The sequence below is a fragment of the Excalfactoria chinensis genome, chromosome 12 (assembly GCF_039878825.1).
Source record: "Excalfactoria chinensis isolate bCotChi1 chromosome 12, bCotChi1.hap2, whole genome shotgun sequence".
NCBI lineage: Eukaryota > Metazoa > Chordata > Aves > Galliformes > Phasianidae > Excalfactoria > Excalfactoria chinensis.
Genome location: NC_092836.1, coordinates 4544727 through 4569474, shown reverse-complemented (window position 1 = coordinate 4569474; position 24748 = coordinate 4544727). Strand labels below are relative to the sequence as shown.

The window sequence follows — 24748 nt, the reverse complement described above, 5'->3', positions numbered from 1 at the left end:
AGCCATTTTCATATGGGGGGAATGTTAAAATATGCAATATTTCAAGCACTATTTAACAAGCACTCGAACAATAGCAGCATTGATGTTGAAGGTTCTACATTTCAAACCAGTCCCTCTATTCTGTTGTCTTTTTGCTGCATTTTAGATAAAAAATTTTGAAAGATTCTGTTGTTAAACCCTTATCTGAAACTGTTTTAAAATGCGATTTTATTTTAATGATCACTTAAAAGGTACATCTCATTTTCATCGTGAACAAAGAACTGTCTTTCTTACAGTTATAGTTTTCTATTTTCACTCTTGTCTTTCCACAGGCCACATTTTTAGGCTGTTTGTTCATCTGATCAGAGCCAGGAAGATTTTATTAATTGGCAAGCTTAAAGGTTACAGTATCCTTGCTATCGCAGAAGAATTGCCAGATGATGGCAAAATCTTTGCATGTGCAGAAGTGCCGTATCTCGGAGTGAACAGCCAAGAAGCATTTGATTATTCTTCAGATGGTAAAAAGATAAGCATGCGAGTGGGACCGATAGCAGACACGTTGGAGGTAAAGTCTGTTGGAAGGGGAATTTGGGAGCTCTTGTTCAAAGCAGATTAAGGATGTTTGGGCAGGGTCAGCCTGTCCTATTTCCTGCCCACAAGATTCTGAGCGGTGACCCTAATTCACTCACTAATATGTGAACACAACCTTGCACTGGAGTTATTTCTTATTCATGATAATGCCTGGTGGGGCTCTATCACACGAAATAGCTTGTTTTCCTTCTTAACCAAAATACTACAGACTTTTGATCAGATTCTTTAAATTTAGGTATGTAGTCTTTGGTGGCAGAGTTTTACTTGACTTGGGTGATCACTGGATTGGGGTCTCTAATTCCAAACATAACTGTGAACTGCTGGAGGTGCCCCCATGTTCACAACAATGAGGAAGTCCTGCAGATGTCTGTAAATAACCCACAACCCATCTCTGTTTTCCTCCCAGTGATAACACCATGTGGAGTTAGAACCTGGGTTTTTCACTTCCAGAGCAATGTGATAAGCTTCAGATGTGCAGGCACATTATTCAGAATGAAACACATTTATCTAGTGACTTTGTCCCAAGTATGAGAGAATCTTGTGGGTCCCAGCAAGGTGGGACACATTCAATCAATGCCTTCAATTGAAGCACATTCAATCCCATATTTTTTGGATCTCCGTGGCATTGCTGCAGGTCCAGAGCACCAACAGGAGAAGCCAAAGCCAGGTTCATTAAATACAAGGCATTTCCATCATTTATTGCAAACCAGTTTGGTATGATTCCATCTTCAACCTGGACATGTCATAATGAGCCTGATTGTAACTTTATTTCCATTAACAAGTATCACATTTTTTTTCCAAAATGAGCTGGCCAGGAGCTCCCTAACCTCTGGCTTTCGTGACCTCCAAGTTTGATAAGAAAGAAACAAAGGGCTCTGCCAAGTATATGAATAAACGAAATGTTACAGATCACCTGCAATGTGCAGCATTTAAAATCCCAGCTCCCCGCAGTGAGTGTGAAATTAATTGAATTGCTGTTGCTCTCTAGTGCCCATTCTGTGCAACTGACTTACTGTGACTGAATTGAAATATCTAGAGGCAGGCAGAGTACATGCTGTGTAGAGATTAAAGAAGGGAGCAAAGACATGAAAATTAAATCCTTAACACACGATGTTGCAATTGATTTTATAGCCTCCAATTGCAAAGCATATCCTGACCCCAGTTTGGCAGGTTCTTGGGGCTTCCAGCACCTCTTGGAGATGCTCATGTTTGGCTGGTGAGATCTCGGCACTGAAATGTCTCTCTGTGGGAGGATTTCCACGCTGGCCTCTGAACTGGTGTTGATTGATCTGACATATTTTGTCATTGGCACCGTGATAATCAGAACTGTCTTACTTGGCCTCTAGGACTCTGGTCACAATGACTACAAATGATGAAGGGACACATTTGATGGTCACTCTGGGGCCTTGATGTGCTGGGGTCTGTCTGGAGCAGGGCCAGCGTTGTGGGAACGCATGGAAGAGGCTCAGGCTGTGAGCAGTGAGCTTTCTCCCCCTAGAGAAGACCAGCTTAGGTGGAAGAGGCAGGTCTGAAGCAAAAATGGGTAATGCTGACAAAAAGCACAGAGGGATTCAAGAGTTCTGATCCCAACTGCAGGCAGTGAGACTAGCATGTGCTGAACCAGAGTGTTTAAACTCTTTTCCCAACAAGCTGCTTAAATCTGAAGTGCTGTGCCTGAGCAACATGCCTTGCTCCTCATCAGCTGTTAGCAAAGGGTCTGATCTCTCCCAAAGAGCTCCCTTTAATTCCCAGTAGACGTTTGGTGGAACAATGAACGCAGGATTAAGCCCGTGGGGAATGCAAACTACCAGCAAATTATTCCCATCCATGATTTTGATCCTTCCACTTTAAAATCGAAAGCACAACACAGAAAATAGCGCTGTGTTTGCAGCAGATTCTGCTGATTGCAAGGCATTGTGTAAGCATGCCGGGGGTTTCTTTTTTCCTTTCTTCCCTCCTTTTACCAGACAGAATAGGTGAAGAGGTTGAGCTGCAGATCTCATTTCTCCTGTTTTGCTGCTTGTGAAGTCTGCCAACAGAATCCACCTTGACAAAGTCAAGGACTCTGCGTTTAATGTTGAACTGAGTGAATAAATTATGCATGAAATTGTGTCGGAGTCTCTAGTGTGCAGAATTGCTCCTTTTGATATGAAAGGTTAATTCAGAAAGGAGTCCAAAATAGCTGGAAATTGTGGGGATAAGTGGATAGTATTCACTGTTGTGAGCTGTTATTACTAGAAATTGCATTCCCTCTCTAGCTTCCCCAGAGATTTAGCTTTGCCGGTGAATATAAACTGTACTCAATAGAATAGCGTTTAGGAGTAACAAGAGTGTATGTCCACATACAGTAAAATATTCTAATGGTGTTTTAAAAGGAAGCTGTACTTCTTCATGTATTCTGTGTACTCTAAGGATGGATCTCTATTGCATTTAGGTCAAGAACACAGCGTAGGGAAGGTAATAAGTTTTGAGTACGTCTTTATTACGAATATGCTGACTGTATGATCCCTTTCAAAGGAACTGGACAGTCGTTTGTGTCTGATTGAGTTTGTATGTGCCTTATGAAAGCGTGTTGTCTCTGATCTGAGCTGCAATCAGGTTTTCTTTCAGCTCTGGCAGAAGATTCATTCATGTTTTTATTCAGGATGTCCTCTCCCTGATCTTTTGCTGTATCTGCCAACACTGTTGCTGTGCCCTTCTTGTGCTGGCTTTTGGTGCATCTCTTCTGTGCAATGCAGTGCTACAAGTTCTTTTTTTTATCTATATTCTTCTTTTTTTTTCCTCCCTTCTTTTTCAATCCAAAAGGAAGTTAATGACTCACTGTAAGTAAAAGCATTAATTTTAGCCAAGTTTGCTCTGAATTAAGGCACTTCTTGTTGCCATCTGTTACCATCTATGATGCCTCTGTAGCAAGGAGCAGGGATTGCACTGTAAACATTCAGGAAATTAGTTTCAGCAAGATATTCTGCAGGCAGATTATTTCCTTCTGGATCTCAGCTTTCCTCATGGTTGGAGATGTTTGGGCTCTCTCTGGAGAGAGGCACTCTTAGCAGATGACAAAAGGGACCTCTGATGTGCTGTGAGGCCCCAGGCAGGAGCAGGGCAAGGTCTGCTCAATCTCATGGGGAGGAAAATGGTGGTCAGTCCCATTCTGAGAGGGATAGCAGTAAGCTCTCCTGCTCTCTCCATCACTGCATTGCTGCTTTGAGCTTGAAGCTCCACACTTGGATCTGCTGGGAGGTCCCAGTGTGAGCTCCAAGGGAGTATTTCAGGCATTCCTACGTAAGTGTCTAGTACTGCTGCAGCTGCCCTTAGGCATTTGACTTTTCTATAGCTGTTTGTTGTATATGAAATAAGATACTTGGAGCTGCATGGACCTATTTGCCTAAACTTCAGCACCTAAAATCTACCCCCAAGTTGTCACAACACATCTTAGTGTCTTGAAAATCTCTGCAATGCACAAAGAATGTAATTAGGGTAGGAGACTGCAAAGGGCTTGAGTTGGAAGAAATGAAAGGTGGCAAGTGAAATTAGAGGCTGGCTCTTCAGGACTCAAACTGGCTGAAGTGAAACATCTTTAAGCAATGCAAGGGTAACACAGGTTTGTGCTAGATGTACTCTGAGCACAGGGGTCCTCCTGGGCTGAGAACTGTGATGCTGAAGGATGGTTTGTCTGCATGAAAAGTTAGATAAGAAAGGGATAAGCTGTCAGCAGGTAGGCAGCGCAGAAAGAGGGTTGAAACAAGAAGTCCAACAAATATCCTAGGAGCTGCACAACTCCATATGGACCTAATGAAGCCAATGCATAAAAGTGAGATTCTTTTTCATTAGGGAGCCATAGCACAGAGCAGTAGTAGCATATGTTTAGAGATTGCCACATCTGCTTCTGAGTACCTGCCCCCCACCTCCTCCACCCAGGAAGGTTACAAGTCAGAAAGTAGCGATAAGTCATGGTAATTGCTTGAATTTGCTTTGGCTCTTCTCTCTGGAGAATGAGACCTCTAATCTTTCTTTGCAACAGATTCCTCCTCCTAGCTTCCATCTTCTGACCTCTCCTGAAGCAGTGACATTGGACAGACTGACTGAGTTGTAGTTTGATATAAGGTGTTCTTCCCCATAGCAAAAATGTCCCTGTTGCTTTCCACCAGTATCACCCAAGAGGGAAACAAGCTTTATTTCTTAGGCACTAACAAGCTCAGAATGACACTAGTTTGCAAAATAGAATAATTCAGAGCTTCGGTGATCCACTCCCTGCTATTTTCTCATCAGAACAGTGTGCTCTCTGCTTCTGAAAGGTTCCTGAAATCTCTGTTTGGGAGCTATCAACCTCACTCCTGAAAACAAATTAGTTATTCAAATACTCTGCTGCCATTTTTTCCTGATGCTTTCTCTCGTATGTCTCAGGGGTTCACTCATCACTCATTGTACATAATGTCTCCAAACACAAGAGGGAAATCTGGACGCATGGACTGCTGTTAAAAGTTGTGGTAGAAACACATGAGTTCTGGAAAACATAATTGTTTCTCTTTTCACTTGAAATGCCAAGACTTGAAAGCATTTATTCTTGCCTGAGATAGGTGGATGAGCCGTTGTTTCATTGCAATGCACGCAGATGCAGTTAAATAGTCCCAAATGGAATCTGAAATATTCCAAAGCAGCCTCTTGGGCAGCGAGTGCATTAACTGCCACAGGAGAAGGCTGTAAAGGCTCCCATCTGGTCATCCATCAACACTTTTATACATTATGATCAGCAACCTGCTTGGAGGGAAGGTGTGCCGCATTGCTGAAAATCCAATTAGATGATAGAAGCCAGTTCTCTTTTATCCTCTGTTGCTGAGCCACCCAGAGCATTTTTTTTAGATTAAAGAAACATCATTTTCCTTCACAGGAGCTATGCTGCTTTATCTCTATCATGACCTGTTCTTTTATGTGCTTTATAATTCTATTATTAATTGGGATTTCAACCATTTGCCTGTTATTGAAGTGGGACTCGCTAGTTTGCAATTCCCAGGATCAGCCTTATGTCTCTTTCTCCCAGAGACTGTTACAATTGCCACTCTTTGGTTTGTGGATAGTTACTCTTTTGAGAAGAGAGAGCTTACTGCAGCAGCTCAGCTGCCACAGGGTTTGATGTGAGTCTTCTCCCCTACCCTGATGGCTCAGTCCCCTTCGACTCAACATGCAGGTGTTTTTACGGTGATTCTCAATGAGACAAGCTGGGACGAGCGATCATCTCTTACATCCTGACTGTCTGTGAGACGTTCAGAGATCTGGGCTCTGGGGCTGCTGAAGAATTCTTTGTGAAGCATGGGAAACTCCCAAGATCTCCAGATGTAATTTCAGCCAAAAAAAACAAACACAAATCACCCCAAAACCAAAAACATCACCCAAAAATCCAGAGTTCTTCATATTTGAGTTTTTTATATAGAGGACGTTTAAATGGTAAGTTGAAACTGGCTATTCAGACAGCAGGTAAATAATTAGAGTTTTCTCCATCCTCTTTTTTTTTCCAGGCATTACATGCTGAGGATGAGCACTTTGATATAGTCTTTATTGATGCTGATCAAAGGAATGCTGTTAACTACTACAGCTTTGTCATGGATAACCACTTGCTGAGAATGGACGGAGTGATCTGTGTAGAGAATACACTCATGAAAGGACAAGTCTACCTGGAGAACATATCTGAGGAAAATGTACTAGCTGTCAGGAAATTAAATACAGTGATTAATTCAGATCCTCGTGTTGAGCAGGTTGGTGCAACGCAATTGGTTAGGCTGCCTGCCGTACTGTATCTATGGATTTTGCAATGTACTCGTCAGAATCTTTCTTTTGTTGGTGCCATTATTCAGGGGACCTAAAATGAACCCAAGTTTTATTATAATTCACCTTTTCTGAGTTTCTATTTTCAGCAAAATGTCCCTGCTCTCTATCTACATCATCTCCAGTGTTAAAGGCAAGTTAAATTTGAGCACTTAGAAGTGAATAATCAGCTCTGCAGCACGACCAAGGAACCACCACTCTGCTTAAAGCCTCTGGAGGCTACAGGGCACCATCGGCACAACAGGAGACAGCAAGGCTTTAAATGCACTTGTCACCAGTGCCACCCCAGCACAGTGGCACCAGCATACAAAGCTTGCTCTCATGTACCCACTCTTCTAATAGCCTCCTCTCGGTTGCCATAATACAGGATTTGGGCTTTGTGCCTCATAGACTCAAGATCTTTGTCCATCTGCAGGGCAGACAGCCTCTAGGGGTGCCTCCTATCACATCCTATTATTCTATCATCAACTCAACCATCAAATACCAAGAGCAATGACTATTCTTTGTAGAAGAGGGAAAGACTCAAAATGGCTTTCTCTGCCCTGAATATTACTGCTAGCCATCTAATGCATGTAAACAGCATGTTGTTTCTGTATTTATTCTTTTAATGGTTTGATCCCAGGGTTGAACTTCCAGCACTGAGTGCATCTTTCACTGAAGTATGATAACAGCATCAGAGGCAGTTGTCACAGTCTGCTTAGATTCACCTATGGGTACAGGAAAGATGTGAATAGTGAATAGTGATGAAGTGTTGCTGTGATGGTTAGCTAAGTTCCGAGAGTGATTCTGGAATATCTTCATAATGGCATTAGCCAGGCAGTGGAAACCCAGAGATCTCAGCAGCTGACACTCATTTAGAAAATGGAGAGGCAAAATTGCTTTTATTTTCCTGGCATCTTTGGAAACTGGGAGTTTGGGAGGAGAATGTGAGCAAATATAGATGCCTGACATATTTGGGTTGGAAGGAATTTTAGCTAAAGGATAACAGTAGGAGAAAAGCTACTCTGGCCTAATGAAGGAAGGACTTTCCTTAACTGCTCGTGCATTATGTCTGCAGATAATTTTGCCTGTGCAAAGTGGGCTGAGCATCATTCGAAGGAGCCCCATATGGCCAGATGGAGTGATTGAATCAAAGGTGTGTATTTTCTGTGAACATTTCTGGGAAAGTTTTGACTTTGCTGAGAACAGTGATAAGAGCATTTCCAGGGATTTGCTGTTGGGAGCCCAGATTTATGCTCTGCTGTGCTGTTAGTGCCATGCAGATTTAGCTTGTCCTATGGAAAAGATGGTGATTTTATCTTTTTTTCCCCCCTTTTTTTAATAGGAACTCCATTTTTTGTAATGGGCATCATCCAGCTATAATGAAATTCCCATCTGGAATTGTAATCGCCCAATTCTGTAAATCCAGACCCAAATGTCTTGATTATTTGGCAGCTTCTGACTGCTCCAAAAGCTACATCCACTAGTAATTCCTGGCATTTCAAAACCAATATTTTAAACATCTTGTATTTTCCATTGTGATTCCAGCCAGGGGAAAATGATGTATGGCAGCTGATCAGATGACAGCTTGGTTTAAGTTATTGGCTGATATCTTTATTTGCGCACCAGCCCTGTGAAGATATTTTGACTGCACAGCATTGGAGCCAAATCCTGCCTTTGGAAACATGTTCTCAGCCTCCTTCTTCCTGGAGGCAGCTGAATTGGAGGACAGGACTTGGTCCTGGGAGTGAAATAGCTGGAAGACTTAATTAGTCCTTTTCTGAGAAGTCATACCTGATCATGTCATTGTTCTTCACAGTGACAGTGATGAGGTGCTGGAACAGGCTGCCCAGAGGGGCTGTGTTTGCTCCATCCCTGAAGGTGTTCTAGACCAGGTTGGATGGGGTCCTGGCAAGCCTGGTCTAGTACCAGACCTTGAGGTTGGTGGTCCTGCCTCCATGAACATGATGATCCTTAAGGTTTCTTCCAACCCAAGCCATTTTATGATTCTATGATCTCCCATGGGAAGCTGGGCCAGGAAAGACTGCACCCTACTGTCGTATATATGGAGTGGTCAGTGCATCTTCCCAAGCATAGCCCTTCCGCTACATTGCCTTGTGCCTTGGTGTTCATGTTGAGAATAATATCAGTAGGGGTAAGGATTCTTTTTGGCTTAAATTAATCATATCTTTGCATTAACTAACGGATCAAGAAGACATGGATCCCTCTACACATTCTCACCTCATCCTCACAGCCAGAGACTGCCATAGCAATTCTAGTACTAAGCTTTGCCACTGATTGTACCTTTTTTATATGTCTTCATTTTAGAAAGAAGTGATGAGGGATGATGTTTTCTGGGGTTATAACAAGCAGCGCATCCTTGACCGGCTGCGTTTGGATGACAAGGTGGCCTACGTCACCGGCGGTGGGCAGGGAATTGGGAGGGCCTTTGCTCATGCACTGGGAGAAGCTGGCGCTAAAGTAGCTGTGGTGGACCTGGTCCTTGCAAAGGCAGAAGCAGTGGCACATGAGCTCAACCTCAAAGGTAAGCATGGCACTGCCCTCAGACTGGGGCAGTCATTGTTGAAAACTTCCTTCTATAGTTCTTTCAAACATGAATATGAGGTTAGATGAGGAACGGAATATTAGTAGACATAATAACTAAGGTCCAAAATAAGAGGTAAAATCCTCTACAAGGCACTTCTATTTTAGCAGTAAAAACACAAAATGTAACATAAAATTGAATTTCCCCCTAGAGTCATGCTAAACTGCAATTGTAAAGGGGAAAAAGAAAGCTGGAAATATAATTTTAATGAGAAAAGAAAGGAAGTGTTACTCATTTTATAAATCCATTTGTGAGATTACAACCAAGCTTTCCTCTAAGTTCACTACTTCATCACCTCTGAAGATGGAACATTGCCGAGGAAATTTTCACAGTCCCATTTGGACACAGACAACAGAATTTGCATCCACTCTGGTCTCAAAAAGGGTTTGATCACCAGTGGATGATCTGCCCATTGAAACCTGGAGTCTTCACTGTCTTAAGGACTGCAAAGCTTTTTTTTGCCAAATGGAAAATATTCAGGAAAACTGTGTTTGTGCAACTGGAAACCATATTATCCAGCAAAACAAGCCCTTGCAGATACATTTCCATTACTCATCGTCCTGCATCTATCAGCTTTTCCCTAGGGAAGGGACAAGGGATGGTTCATTTCTGGTTTTGACACCATCCTGAGCCTTTGCAGAGAATGCCTGAAACAACAGGTCCCAGTCTGTACAATCACATCTTTATTAAGCATAGGACAGTTTACAGTGAGGACTGGTGCAATGGTTAAAGCTTTGATTGCTGGTCTGATCCCTAACAATGACACAGAATAGCGTCTCCAGTTCCTATTACAAATTCTTAAACCATCTAGTCCCTCTTTCCCTGAAGCTTTTCATTTTCTTATGCTCTGAAGCCATATGGTCTTGGCACACAATAGCTGTGCCCTACAAGTTAACTTGCCTTTTGGATATTTTTTTTTACAGTAAGATCCTGCATATCAAGCAGAGCTATTCAGAATAAATGAGATAGCTGATAGAGCCATGAGACTTTGGATGCCAGTGGTCCATTTGAAAACGAACTTAACTTTTCTCCAGGGCACTTTCAGTAAGAGTTTGATCATCCATTCTTAAATGGCTGTTCTATCTCCGCTCCTCTGCTGGTGGGTTGCAAGCCCAAAGAAGGTGGATGTGACGGAGGGGTTATGGGATGCAGCTGGAGGGGTCATGAGGCATTGCAAATATTACTGCGGTCCAAAGTAAAGAAAACCTCACTTTTCAGTCTTCACATATCTTTATTTTTCTAGGTCAGATACTCTCCGCCATCTTGACCAGTGCAGTTGGTCAGGGCACATCTATTCCGTCTCATGAGGGTTTTTGAGGTTTCAAATTTATTGTCATTCCTTGTTGGAACAAAACCCAAACTTTGTAATGCTTTTGTGAAAGGGAATTATATCCAAATGCCCATTCTTGGAAAGGATCTGGAAAGGTCAGATTTTCAATCTCTTTCTCCCCAGAGGTAACTAGTGTGTCTAGCCTGGACCTCAGAAGCTTTTCCTTGAAAACTTTTGTTGAAATCAATATGTTTCCATGAAACACTTTGGCTTCAAAGAAGCAACGTACTCTGTTGGAAATAAATTTTGACAAAAAGGTTCAGCTAGCTTTACTCTCACAATATTCACATGTGTAAATTAAAGCAATACTTGTCGTACTAACACATATTTTTCCTGCTATAATAGACACAAAGGAGCTGTGATTTCCCCCCCCAGCTCTTTGTTTGCGGGTCTCTTACTCAAAGCTGGAAACACAGCACCCCAAGTCATCCCCATACTGAATACTTCTTCAAAACATTTTACTTAGCTTTCTTAAATCCACTTTGCTTCTTATACCAAGGAGCCCTTTGCTGTCTTCTGGGATGGTGCCATCATTTCATGATGGATTTTAAACATCAGATACTCTGTGATCTCAGTTTTAGCTTTGTTAGACATCTCGGGTGTATCTCCCTTGGCTATAGGGGTCTTTGTTTTTACATTCTGAGTGAATACCTTTTTCAACTATTGCTAATGGATCCTGACAGAAGAACCAAAAATGATGAAACAGAACCAAAAACTCCTAAGGGTTACCTTCCTATACATAGTCCTCTGTCTTCAGGGGTAACCGCTTCCTCTACCTTAAGGGAAGAATTAATCTGATGGGATTTTTAAAATGTGCATTTTCACTGTAAACTATGCAAATGCCTTTCCCACAATGTCACTTCTGATCTTCCTGTCTGTATGCAATGCATTACTCCCATTTATGCTGAAAGCCTAAAGACAGAGCTCTGTGTCAAAGGGGCTCCCCTGCAGAAGGGCAGATTGGGCACACTGGGGCTCCTCTTCTGCTCATCACAAAACTGCCCCCACCAGCTTCACAAAGACAAACTGAAGACTGAAGTGGTGCTTTGGTACCCTCATGCATGTAGCTGCAGTGCCTTTTGCTTCTGGTTGATACTACAGATTTAAGCTATTTTCCCATTGATTATTTTACTTGTTTATTTATTTTATCAGATAGTTTGAGGTAACAGTGGAGAGAAAGAAGTTGTTCTCTCAGAGTACAGAGATATCAGCTGATTAAGGTTAAGTGTGGGACTGTTGGAAATGCCTCCACTAACTCTCCTCTAGACATTCATGGTGCCTTTTGTCCTGTTTTAGTGAGCTATCATGTAGGATGAAGCTGTAAATGGAGTGAGAATCGGAGGGCAGGTGAAAAGCCTCATTCTGTTGCCCTTAGTTACAAGTTTACACCCATTTTTGTCTGCAAATCGAATAAGAAAGACCAGGGCAATAACAATTAGGAGGAGCAAAGTGGGCTGTCTGGAAATTCTTATTCTTCCAGCATCTTTATCATAAAATCTGTGATAAAATAAGAGGGCTTGTTTTGTGGCAGAGTATGCATTCATTTTTTGTAGGTGGCTTCTTCTATGGTGAGATTATCACTGGGATATTATTGCTTTGCCTCCATCTTAAGAATTGGTTGGGAGAGCCTTCTCTTCTGCTCAGAGATATCTGAAGTTTTTTTGAGGAGGGATCTCAACTCCATACATGTTAAAGAGGGGATGGTACAGCAGTCCACAGCCCTTTGGTTTCTCATGAGGGCTAAAGCATCATCTGCAAGTTTAGATACATCTTGGATGCTGAAGTATGCATATAGTATAGATCAAATGTCCATGAACAACGGGTATGGTACCAATCAAATGATCTCAAACATCCATGCACAATCAGCACTGCAAATAATGAGCCAGCCCTTCCTGCCTGCAGTAGGTATCACCCTTCCCTCTTGCTTTCTAGGGAGAACTGCTTATAACATACAATCTTCCCCCAGTCCAGTGGTTTGTAATAACCTTGTTACAGCGGCTTAATAATAAGGATATTTCAATCAAATTTTGATATTAAATTAAATGAAGCTAATTACAAATCAGTACTGGAGCGATAGTCAACATCTTGATCATTTTCCTAGGAAAGCACAACTTTTATAGTAAATCTTTTCCCTTTAGAACGTTTGCTCTGCTTACTCTGACAGTGTGATTTGTAGCAAGCAAGGCTAAGCACCATGACCACCACACCTGTGAGCCTGCAGGTATTTCCAGTTAGCTCCCACCTAAAACTGGGTTAGTTTTGTCTTAAACTCTATGCTGACCTCACTATGCAGTTCAACCAGAAAATACGTCTTTTGGACAAACTGGTTGACTTCCTGTATCATCTGGAGATCTGTTGTATAATCTATATGTATGCATTTGCATTTTGCAAATGAAGGAACCCCACTGCTTTGTCTTGTTCCGGAGTTGTTCTTTCTGGTCCTCAGCACCCAGGAAATGCTGGAGTTGCTCCCCCGCTGGGAAGCTGCAGTTGAGTGTTTGGACAGAAGATGGTGCAGTGTTCACAGCATCGTCCTGCTCGAACGCTGAGCTCTGCTTTCAGTTTCATATTGGCTACCAACAGGCAAACCTTGCTCCAGTTAGCAACTTAAATTTCATTGCAGTAACAAATGCACACTGGCTATGGCTTGTGTAGAAGCAAATTAAAGTGGTGAATATATATGTAATGCATACATACATATAAAATACAGACATATAGAGCTGGGAGATGAATTAATAATCATTAAATAGATATATATATATTTCTCTCTGCATTCCCATACTGACTTCATCACCTCTGTTTTAATTCAGGGATTAAAAGCATTGCCCTTGCAGCAGATGTAAGCAAACCCGAGGATGTTCAAAGGATTGTTGATACCATTGTAGCTCGGTGGGGCACAGTTGACATTGCATGCAACAACGCTGGGATCAATATGAATTCTGCGAGTGAAGATACTTCACTAGAAGAATGGGACAAAACTTTCAATGTCAATTTACGAGGACTGTTTTTGTGCTGCCAAGTGAGTGTGAAATGCTGTACAGGCTTGATATGCAAATGGGCAGCAATGTTCGTAGTATTCAATTTACCGAGATTAAACACCATTTTATTGTTAATGTCGTCATAATGGGGTTAATTTCATGGGATTAATCAATTTACTGATTTTGGTCAATATTTTCAGAACAGCTGGTCGTTAATGACTGTCCAAGCTTAGGTGCTTAAAAATGGCCTTATTCTGGGAGGGTGATTATTTGACAAACCCTGAAGTGCAGAAAGCTTTGGGGGGCCATTGCCAGCATCAGTGATTTAAATATATATATATATTGCCAAAAGCAAAGAGGGTCCAAAATGGCAATGGAATTTTTCCTGCATCAGCCATTTTTATACCAAGTTTTTATATCGAGTGCTTAAAAAAATGTGTGAGCACATAAACTCTTCTGAAAAGTGAAGACTAATTTATTATCATGTCATTATTAGCACAATCACAAAAAGGGTCACTGGTCTTTCCTTTAATTTCTGTCACAGGCTGCAGGCCGCATTATGCTGAATCAAGGATATGGGAAGATAATTAACACCGCATCTATGGCAAGTTTAATAGGTGAGTGATGAGAGCTAACAGTTGTGCTTCAGAATCCATATTTTAATTACTACCGATGCTATTTGAATCAATTAAACCTGTATTGGGAAGGAGTAAATCACTGACATTTTGTATTAGAGGAAATGTACTACAAAATTTTTATTGATATCATTTTTCAACATTTATCTGTCCTTTATGTTTTAGAGCACTTACTGCTTTTTATAGGAGAGGCGGAGTCACCTCTGCGCCTGTTGCGGTGATGGCGTGGGAGAGGTGCTGGTGCTCTCCCCAGTAATTTTGGGCAAATGAGTTTCAGTGCAGAAAGTGGTGCCCCGCTGATGTTTACAAGACACCCAAAAGCTATTGTGCCACTCTTTGCCACGGTACTGTGGTTATATTTCATTGTCGTTGCCAACAGGTGTCTCCACCGACGCTGCTGAATCAGCAGCGTCGTGAAAAGCACCAATAAACCATTGTAACATATGGAATGAAATCCCTACTGCTGAGCTAATCTGGAAGGCAGTTACATGCTGGTGAACTGAGGCCCATGTAACAAAAATTGATCAATTACACAAATTAAGCATAGCCCTTTAGGAATTTATTTTATTGGTCTGGACATCTGTTGCAGTATTGTCCAAATCCAAAAATCAAATGGTGCCTTGGGTTGCCAAGTTAGGCAAGAAAATCTAGTAGCTATAAAAGTACAACTGAAAACCCCTGTATTAATATCATGTCCATCTGCTGAACGTTACATAAATATGCAGTCTTTTTATTTTCCTTGGGAATAACATTTATTTTTACAGTGCCCAGTTTGACTTTCTGTGACATTCTGTTCAGTTTACTGCGTAGTAACTTTAAATGTTTCTTCAAAAGTGCATTTGTAATGTTGTTGTTAATTTTTGTCAAGTGTCTTTACCAGCTGTTTCACTTATGCTCAAGTGCAGGCAGCATACCTCTGCCCCAGCTTTGTAGAGTAACACAATCCCCCCAAACCAAAGTAGATTTGAAAAGACTGCAAAGCTTTTGACTTCACGTACCCTCATGAAGTGCAGCTTTGAGTGGGGCCCAAAAGGGACATTGTGCATTCTGATCAAATGTCTCTGAAAGTTAATGCACGTGGGCATGGGTAGGCCAGAAATTAGGAGACAAAGGGATGTGTTTACCTTCTGAACCTGTTTGGATCTTGGCATGGGAAAAATCTAGTAGTTATAAAACTACAACTGAAAACCACGATGTTCATATCATGTCCATCTGCTGAATGTTAAATAAATATGTTGGTTGGTTGGTTATTTAAGTATGTTGGCCAACTGGCATAGTATGAAATGTTTCTAGAAATAGTTAGGGGATATAGTTGTGTTTTTTTTTTTTATAGGTTGAGTCCTTCCTGAGAGATGGAGGAAAATGAGGAGACTCTTTGCAGGATAGAAAGGTTTTTGTTTGTGATTCTTAGTTTCCAGATACACTGCTCAGAGTCAATTCTAATTAACGGAAGATAGGCTGCATACATTTTGCATATGTGCATGTTGATTCTGGTGTTTGACTGGAATTATTCCAGACGTATGCTTCAGCAGCAGAGAGGAGGCTGCTGCGGCTCTGCCATTTGTACAGGTGGAACTCCGCTCTAATTTTTACAGCAAATATCTTTAGTGGGAAGTGATCTGTTCTTCTCTCTGTATGCGCTTCTCATTAACATTACACGGCTGCTTCAAGGTCAGGCGAGAAGCCTTGTGCACTGAACAAGGTAGCAAAAACATTGTGTCAGATGTTTAAAATGTAATGCAGCTGATGTTGGCAGCATTTTTATCTGCTTGCCTCCCACCTTCTCCATGCCAAACAGGAGCGAGTGTTCTCCCTTCATGCGGACCTTATGAACTCAGATATCCTGATGACAGTGCTGGAGGCATGGCTTCATTCACCGGCTCTGGTTTGGAGGGCTGAAGATTTGTGGGTCTATGAAGCATTACCCAAAAATGTGGCTTGGGGAATGGAGGTGGTGGTACTGATGCTCAACAAAGTTTTTATGTGTCTCAGGAGGAGAATATCCCATCTTGGTTACCTTCCTTAGCCATTCCTATGAAGAAAAAAGCACTGACATGGAGTGAGTCTTGTAAATCCTGACACCCCCACCCCAAGTCAGAATGCTGATTGCTGGCAACCACTAGCTGCTCTCACCCGTGTGGGCAAGAGGTGCAGAGACAGTGCCAAAACTCTTTTCCTCTGAGCAAACGTTGAGTGATTTATCACAGACAGACGTGTTTGGAAAGTTTAGCAATGAGCTGCTTTGGGGAGGTTGCGAGGTTAACTACCATAGTTGTACATAACTTGCAGCTGATGTGTGGCAATTAATCAGGAAATTAGGTGCCACTCCTGCTCAAGAGCCCCCACAGAGCACTGTGTCTGTGGGGTGACGGGGACAAGGAGAGCAGCAGGGTTCTATGGGTTGGAATGGGATTCATTTGGTACAGAACAAAAAATTAGGGCAGGAGAAATGATGGCAAAAGGGACGGTTTCAAATAGTTTTAATTCTAAAAAGGCCCAATTCTCAGCATACCTTCAGCACATGGAGCAAAAGGAAACACTAATCCTTGCCACAATCTTTCATGTTCTTCAAATCCATTCATAGATATCTATCTTCATTTGTAGGTACAGCAGATATATCAGTTTGTAGATATTCTATGGTGAGGCATTGGCATAGGCTGCCCACAGAGTCACTGTCTCTGGAGGTGTTCAAGCAAAGGGTATATGTGGCACTGGGGGCCATGGTTATTGGGAAGGGGTTGATGGACTAGATGTTTTTTTCCAACTGTAATGATTCTGTGGATCTATGGTTCAAGGCATACTGACATGCTCATCACTTTTCAGCAGGGGTCTTCACTCTTTCAGAGCTTGGTTAACTCTGACACTGTCTTCTTTTCACACTTCAAATCAGCACACTTACTTGCAAATAATCGTTTTAGACATAAAGTAGTAGTGAAGGTGTTGGGGTACCATAGACAGCAGTGGTCTGGAACTTAGTCACTAACCTGGTAAATTTAGCATAACGATCCATGAGTTAGGACCAATGCAGTGCCAACTGCCAGTGACCCCATGTGCTTCCATCTGTGTGTCCTGAGTTTCACCAGAGGCTCCCAGGCTTCAGAGCTGCCTAACCCTACACCTTACCAATGCCTGTTGCATGGTTAATGACATTCAGCACTGATTTCCCCCACTTCCACAAAGTGCCCTTTGATGTCTTGTAATGACATGGTGCTAATTACAGATTGGTGCCTTGCACCAGATTTGTTTAGCCAGCAGGTCAGATAAAAGTCCTCAGAGAGAGACACTGTACAGGTGGAAATCCCAACAGGCACACTGAGTCAGGTTGGTTCTGAGGGGTTTAAGGCACTTTACACCCACTGTGGATTTGTCCTTAAGCAGCTCTCTGGGAACACTGCAAGCACAAGAGCTGGCAGAGGGGCAGAGCCACCCAGAACACTGCACTAACAAGCCTGAACATTGTAATTAGCAAGCCGATCATCATCCCTCCGTGACTGACATGTGACATCTCTGAAACATCTTCAGAAGCTTTAGATTCTGAAAATGGTGGGTGTTCAGGATTTTTGGGACGCACCTGTGCTCACATCCATACAAACACTGATTAGATAATGTGTTTGCTTCAGACCGTAGATAATTTAAAAATTAAGGTGAATAATTTGTTCCAGGGAGATATATAATATGGTGTGTTACATAAAAATCTGTAACACAACGATATTATATCATGTGGTATAGCTTTTTCTTGGTATCGCGGTGTATGAATATTTTCCATAAAATATACATGTGTATAAAACATAAACATGCAAACATCAATGTGATTATTTATCCTTCTCGGAAAGAGTCAAATACTTGCATATATGTTTAACACGTTGCTTTTGGCTTTGCTGAAACACAGAATGTTTTGAGTTCATTTCTTTTTTCTTCATTTCTCCCAGATGCTGAGGCAAAAATGCAAAGTGACCAAATACAGATTTAGTTTTGCTGTGTGATGAATAAACTCTTGTTGCTCCATGCCTGGTATCAGGGAAACGACAAGGAGTTCATCTCAAGGCAGGGAACGGTGCTTGAACTTCCCCACGCATCTTAATTTGAAGAGAATAAATATTTTTTCTATTTCTGAATCTCTTCCAGTTCCTCACCCGCAGAAGCAGTTGGCGTACAATGCCTCCAAAGCCGGGGTCGTAAAATTAACACAGACGTTAGGAACTGAATGGATTGACAGAGGAGTAAAAGTCAACTGCATTTCCCCGTAAGTAAAATGTAGTCTCATTCTGAAAGTACAAAGGGAACGAAATGTTCTAAAAAGCTCAAATGAGCAGTATCTTGGAAAATAAAGTTTCTAATTAGCAGGTGGATTGCATCCCTTTTTATGTTGTCTTTTCCTTAACAAAGGTTTAAATACTTATAACCGAGCCTGCTCTGTTGCTGTGTATACTCGGGGATTTAAGAAGAGGTTTTAGCATTTGATAATAGGTTTTCCAATAATGTGAAGGGTAGTTTTTAGCATTTCTCTTCCAGATGAAATATTTCCTTAGTCTGTCCAAGCCTTCCGCGGTTAAAGAAAAGGCTTTTGACACTTAATAGACAATACTTCTTTCCCCGTTTTGCTTGAGACAAATATATAGGCACTTAAAACGCCACATTGCAGCGCTGTAATTGAGATACCGTTCAGCTCTGACAGTTGCAGGAGGCCAGGTGTAATTTTGTAAATATATATCTGTATATATTACAAATTACATTTTCCTTATTTTTTGGAGGCTTAAAGCTGCACATTCGTTTTTATGGTATTTATTCACAGAGCAAAGTTTTCTTGCCATCTTTTCTCTCCCTGTTTCTCACAGACATGGCCAACACAGTCATTTTATTAAACAATTAACAGTGCATGATAGTGCTAAGCAGAAACCCAAGTGGATAGCGCTAATTGGAAGCGGTCAAATTCCGTAGACCGTTGAAGTCAATCAGAGTAAGTAAGAAGGGCAGGATTTTAACCCAGGAGTTAAATTGTAATAATGAAGTTATAATGTATGTCAAATTAGGAAAAACAAATTACATATTTTAATCCACAAAGTGGAAGGGAAAAAAAAACACAGAGCTCAATGGCAAGTGCCTGTGTTTTTACTGTCAGTTTGACTCTCCGATTCCTTGTGCTAACTGTCTTCCTTATGATTATTTATTACCAATTATAGCAGGGACTCCAGCCTTTGCTTGATGTGATCCATGGATTCTTTAAACAGCATCTTACTTGGTAGTAGGATTTTCCCCATGCCAATACTAACAGCTCTGCTATAGCGTTCTCACAACTAGGTCTGCTGAATTTACACAGGCTTTTAGGAGCCAGGGGAGATGAAGGGAATTAGGGAAGCCCAGCAGGACCTGGCAGGAACTGTGCCTGCAAATGCACAGGTAATCGTTACCAACAGAGATGGGATAGTATGCCACATTTGCTGTGCTTACAGGTGAGAAGGCTCTTAGAGGAGGAATTACCTATTCTTGAGGGGTTTGCATATATTTTAAGTGTCTCCACTGAATGATCAAAACTCATTGTATTGTGTAAGTTGGAAACTTACACTCTCCTTTGAAGAAGTTATGTTTTTGGAAGCAATTGTCAAAGCACTGAAAAGAGAGCCATACTTCTCTGGTTCTACTTTATAAGCCAAAATGAGGTTGCAGTTTTATCATCATGTCTTTAACTGTGAGCTCAAAATCCTATGATAGGAAGTGGGATTTTTCTTTGCAAAGCAATAGCCAAAAAGGGCACAGAAAGGACAAAGGTTTCTGCTGTACTGAATGTCTGCAGCTCTTTCTCTCCAGTGCAGCTGGGGACATGGATTGAAAGGCTCCCAAATCCTCACAGAGTTTTACTTCAGAGCTTTGGTTGACCCCATCCTGTCCAGACGCACGTGGAGCTCTGGGTCAGAGTTTAGTGTGATTTGTACTGCTCAGATCTCCCTTGCAAAAAGCACACTCTGCGTATGTTACTACCTGTATGAGAGTTGTGAACCTTATTTCGGTGAGGCCATCAAAGTACTTTGCTGGGTTGGAAAAAGTTCCAAATGCATGAGTTTATCTGAGCATGGATGTCCAGTGTAATGTGCAACATTCTGAGAGATTTTGAGGGCTATGAGAAACACAAGAGATGGATATAAGACATGATGGGAGATTAGCTCCAGATAATCTCTGGAGAAGTAAATTATGTAGGTGTGCCCTTAAGTCCTTTGCTCTCCCTACACTTGATTTCTTTAATGCTTTAAGGCATTCACAGCACACATCTGCCTGAAGCTCCATACACTCCAGTCTGGCCTTGAACATTATTTCACCATGCAAACCTTTTGGCCTTTTTTCCTCTTCCTATCTGGTCACTTTTTATCAACTTAATTTCTTAACGAGTGCATAAAACTTATGCAGACCAATGCATAAAAGTTATCAATGCATAAAGTGTTATGGCAGAGTCCTTAGCGTAATTTACTGCATTTATAAAACTGAAGATCCAGTCTTTTCTCACTGGCCAGGCAAATCTCAAGCCCATGGGCAGAAAGTGACTGAGATTTGTTGGATCACATGGGATCCCAGGAATCCAATAGATGCCCCATCCCTGGAGGCATTCAAGGCCAGGCTGGATGTGGCTCTGGGCAGCCTCATGTGGTGGTTGATGACCCTGCATATAGCAGGGGGATTGAAACTACATGATCATTGTGATCCTTTTCAACCCAGGCCATTCTATGATTCTCTGAATTTACCTCTTGTTCTGTGCAGAGCAAGCATCTCTGTGCCACTGTCTATTCTGTTCCTTCATAGCTTGTTGCAAGGCTGATGCCATGCAAAACAAAAGTGCTGGACTTCATCAAAAGAGACATGCAGTTTGGGCCACAGAGGGGAGCTATGAGTAAATGTGTGTGTGTTTGTCCCTTTCCCGGTCCCTGCAGATATTTCAAGTCAGGTGGGTGTGAAGGATCAGGGAACTTTGGGGACCTCAGTTCTCAGCATGCATGGTGTTGGGATGCCTCATTTTGCAGCCAGCATACTTGACCAGTGGGCACTGTATAATGTGAACTGGATGCTTTCAGCCCAGTGGGAACAAGGTGTGAGAAAGCAGGTAGGGATCTCCCCAAATTTTGGGTCGCCAAATTTGGGGGGAAGGAAAAGCGGGTGAATGAGCAACCCGGAATCATCTCAAGGCATCCCAATTAAGAGGCATTACCATCCCCATTAAGCAGCAGTCATTGCTGGTAAGTATCTTTGGACTTAAATCTAATTCCTTGGGAGATGTCCCAATTAAGTGGATCTCTTGATTAAACACTTCCTGATTAAGTGGAGTGTACTTAACTCATTCAAATTAATAACTCATCTGAAAGAAATCAAGTTACACACAGATGGAATCTCTTTTTGCTCTCATTTGGGGATTGAACGCACGTAACAATTCCAGTTAAGTATCTGGTAAGTGATATTTTTCCTAATGTGTCTCTCGGAGTGGAAATGTTTTAGGCAATTGTTTTTTGTTGTTCTATTTTTTTTTTTCCTTTCCTTTCTTCTCCTAATGTCTCAAATTGTCCTGTGTATCAATAATTAAATATTGATGCTCATGTCTAATGTTAAGGAACTAGCAGTTTGATATTACATTGACATGCAACAGAAAGTACTGATAGGCTCAGCACTGCATACGAGATGAGGTAGGGAATTAATGCATTGGCAGTTGTCTTTGCTGGAACTGGTTAGGAGCCAACTAAAATCTGCCTAAAAGGGTTCAACAACATTAAATTGCCCAACTTGGCACCAAAGCTTTCCCAGAAGATGTGTAGTATCAATGACATTCCTAATATTTATAGTGCCATCAGTATGTGTGTTTGCAACTTTAAGTTTTGTGCTAAATTTTTTTCTCATTTATGGAACAAAAATAATTTGTAATGAAGTTTTGTCACACATCAACATTTTTGCTACTCAAAGTGAGCTGAGGAAAAGGTCAACCAAGAGGTGAAGCCCTGGGCTGAAATGAGACCAAGGATGGTTTTTCCGAACATTGAAATACATCCTCCTATAGTGAAATCTGCTCTACTGGAGGAATGTATGCCGTATTTCCTAATCCACATTCCCTTTGGGTTCAAACTAAGGGAACAAAAGAATCATAAGGATTTGAATTTGATGTCTGATAGTGCAAAGCCAGAATGATTATGCGGGTGGTTTTGTGAGTGCAGTGAGAGGCGTGTAGGGGAACAGAGTGCGATGTACTCCACATCTGCTGCTCAAAGCACAGTTCTCTCTAAAGTAAACCAGTTCTTGAGGTTGGGTGGCTGAGGGAGGGGGGGGGAGACTAGGAGCCGTGCTTAGGGGAAAGAAGTAAAATCTGCAGCCCCATGCTAGAATGCATTTGATACTATTACACCGCCCGAGCCTAACCAAGCTGCATTGCTCAGCCGTAGTGTTTATTGTCAATTACAATAAGAAATAAAGCTGATCTTTAAGTCATGCCTGATTAATGAAAGCAAAAATTGTTTGGGGGAAAGTCTGAATTAGTTCCACTTTGTAAGAGAGTAAATAGAAGATTTCAGCCTTCATTTAAAACAAAAGGTAAATCTCATACCCAGAATCCAGCATGTCTCAAAAAATGATTTCCTTGGAAGTATAAATTGGGATGCCGATGAAGTTTCAGAACAAAATGGGTATTTTTATACTTTGTTCGTTTCATATTTATCACTGGCTTGTTTGCTAATTTTCATTTGCAAGAGGCAATTCTTCCAGCTAACTGGCTGCCTCAATGGGCCACTGATTTCTTTGAAGTGACAGTCTGTAAATATGCATAAAAAAGAGATGCAATTAGCGTGTGTGTGGTTCAGTGCAGCCTGATTTCATTGGCAAGTTTACCCACAGTGTTGATAAGCTACATTATCTAGAAAATTGGCCGCTGAAAAACAGCACCTCTGATTGCCAGCAAAGGTTCCAGATAACAGGGTGCTGAAGAGAAATATAATTGAGGTTGAATATGTTAACCAAGGTGTCACATGCTCCTTAGAAGCGCTAATTTATCAGCATGTTGGAATTTTTATTAACATTTGGAATGCATTTCTACCACACTAATGAAGTGGAATTGGCAGTTCAGGTTTTAGTTATTGTCATTTCTGAGAAGTTAAATGTAATTTCTCGTTAGACACAGTTATGTAAATATATTTGTTCAGGGGCTGAAAAAATTATACATTTCACAAAATACAAATATGTTGTTAAGGAGGAGTATGACAAATCAGTCGTAGTTAAAGTCATAAAAGCCAGCCTAACGTTCGCCCTGCATTGTGCTTTCCAGAGCATCACTCATTTTTAGGGCACCCGGAGAAAATGAACTTAGCAGAGCTTTAATAAATGGTGTAGTCTCTCATTAATGTAAAACAGGCAAGACAGGTACATGCTTTGCCGGGGTATTTGTTTGATGGGATTCCACTGTGATGTGTCTCTCCTTTTTTGTGTGGAAATAGTTTAGGTCTGAGAAAGGTGCTGGCATTTGCTTTCCTTGTGTTTGACGTGTGGGAAGTTGGGCTGTTTTCAGTTTCTGGGCAGGATATGAACATATTGTGTAACATCATGCTGCAAAAAGAGAAATCGGATTATTCTGATTTCAGCAGTTCCCAAGAGTAGCAACAGACCTGGTTGGAGGCACCTTTGGTTCCAGTGCCATGTTGCCTTCTACAAGAAAATGTAAATTGGAGTTGATGAGTAACCTGAAAGTTAGGGAGTCTTGCTGTTAGCTAAGATGACAGTGTGCATGTTCTCTTTTTAAAATAAATCCTCTAAGCCTGCCCAGTGGTAGTGGAAGGCAGTTGGAAAACAGTGCTGCTTAAGTTTGCATTATGAGCTTTAGTTGATGCCAGTACTCTCCATGCTACTCCCCACGGCTTTCCTTCTGAATTAACACCTTGTACTGCCTTTCCATTTGGGCCAATAAATTCCTTAACCCATACCGTGTTTGCTCTTCACAGAGGCATCGTGGACACGCCGCTCATCCACTCCCCGGAGCTGCAGCCATTGGTGCAGCGCTGGCTGGCGGACATCCCTGCTGCCAGGCTGGCACGGGTCACCGACCTGCAGGCTGCCGTTGTCTACTTGGCTTCTGAAGCTTCAGACTACATGACGGGCCACAACCTGGTCATTGAGGGTGGCCAGAGCCTGTGGTGAGAGCCCACCAGCCTCCCTTCTTGGGAATGCATTCACTTAGAGTGGTAGAGTTTAGTGCAAGCACAGCTTTGGCCTCTGTGGTTGAGTGACTGGCTAATGGGTCAAACACCTCTTCTGGGTGTTTCTTTGGAGATTCATATTCTGGGAAAGAAAAATCAAAAAAACAAAAAAAAAACCCCAAAACCTTCATTTTCAACATTTTCATGTTTTCTACTATGCAATCATATTTCTGTTAAATTGTACTTAATCGTATGAGGGCACATTTACTGTAGTGAGATTTGGCTATTATTTAGTTTAATAGAGGGCATTTTTAAAGCAATTAATATTAGCTGCTCTGTGCAGGATATTGTTCCCAGGCTGTTTTTTCTTTTAATTTTATTTTTTTATTCAAGTTGTTCCAGTGACATCTGTGAGTGGTAAAAAACAGTTGGATGTACTGTTGAAAAGAATAAATTAGTTCATTGCATTTGAACCCGAATGTTGCCATTTTATATTTACTGGTGTTCTTCGTTTTTGACAGTGTTTTTATACAAACACCCACATAAATGCCCCTAAAAGAAAAGTATTGCATTTAATCGAGAATCATGGCTGGCAATTATAATGGCTGCAATCCAAACCCTTCGAGGTAAGTGGGGGCTGCTCGTGTGTTTTAAATACATGTATACGTGTTGATATAACTAGC

General features: G+C 41.6%; 1 protein-coding gene across 1 annotated transcript in view; it reads left to right on the top strand.

Annotated features, from left to right (window-relative positions):
- The window catches only part of LOC140257888 (uncharacterized), a 29952-nt gene extending 5886 nt beyond the window's left edge, over positions 1 to 24066 (top strand). The window contains exons 4-11 of the mRNA XM_072347567.1: positions 312 to 544; positions 6084 to 6320; positions 7448 to 7525; positions 8698 to 8914; positions 13115 to 13323; positions 13827 to 13899; positions 18043 to 18160; positions 23871 to 24066. Of these exons, the coding sequence (XP_072203668.1) occupies positions 312 to 544; positions 6084 to 6320; positions 7448 to 7525; positions 8698 to 8914; positions 13115 to 13323; positions 13827 to 13899; positions 18043 to 18160; positions 23871 to 24066 (1361 nt within the window). The remainder of the gene's footprint in view (positions 1 to 311; positions 545 to 6083; positions 6321 to 7447; positions 7526 to 8697; positions 8915 to 13114; positions 13324 to 13826; positions 13900 to 18042; positions 18161 to 23870) is intronic.
- The last annotated feature ends 682 nt before the right edge of the window (positions 24067 to 24748 follow it).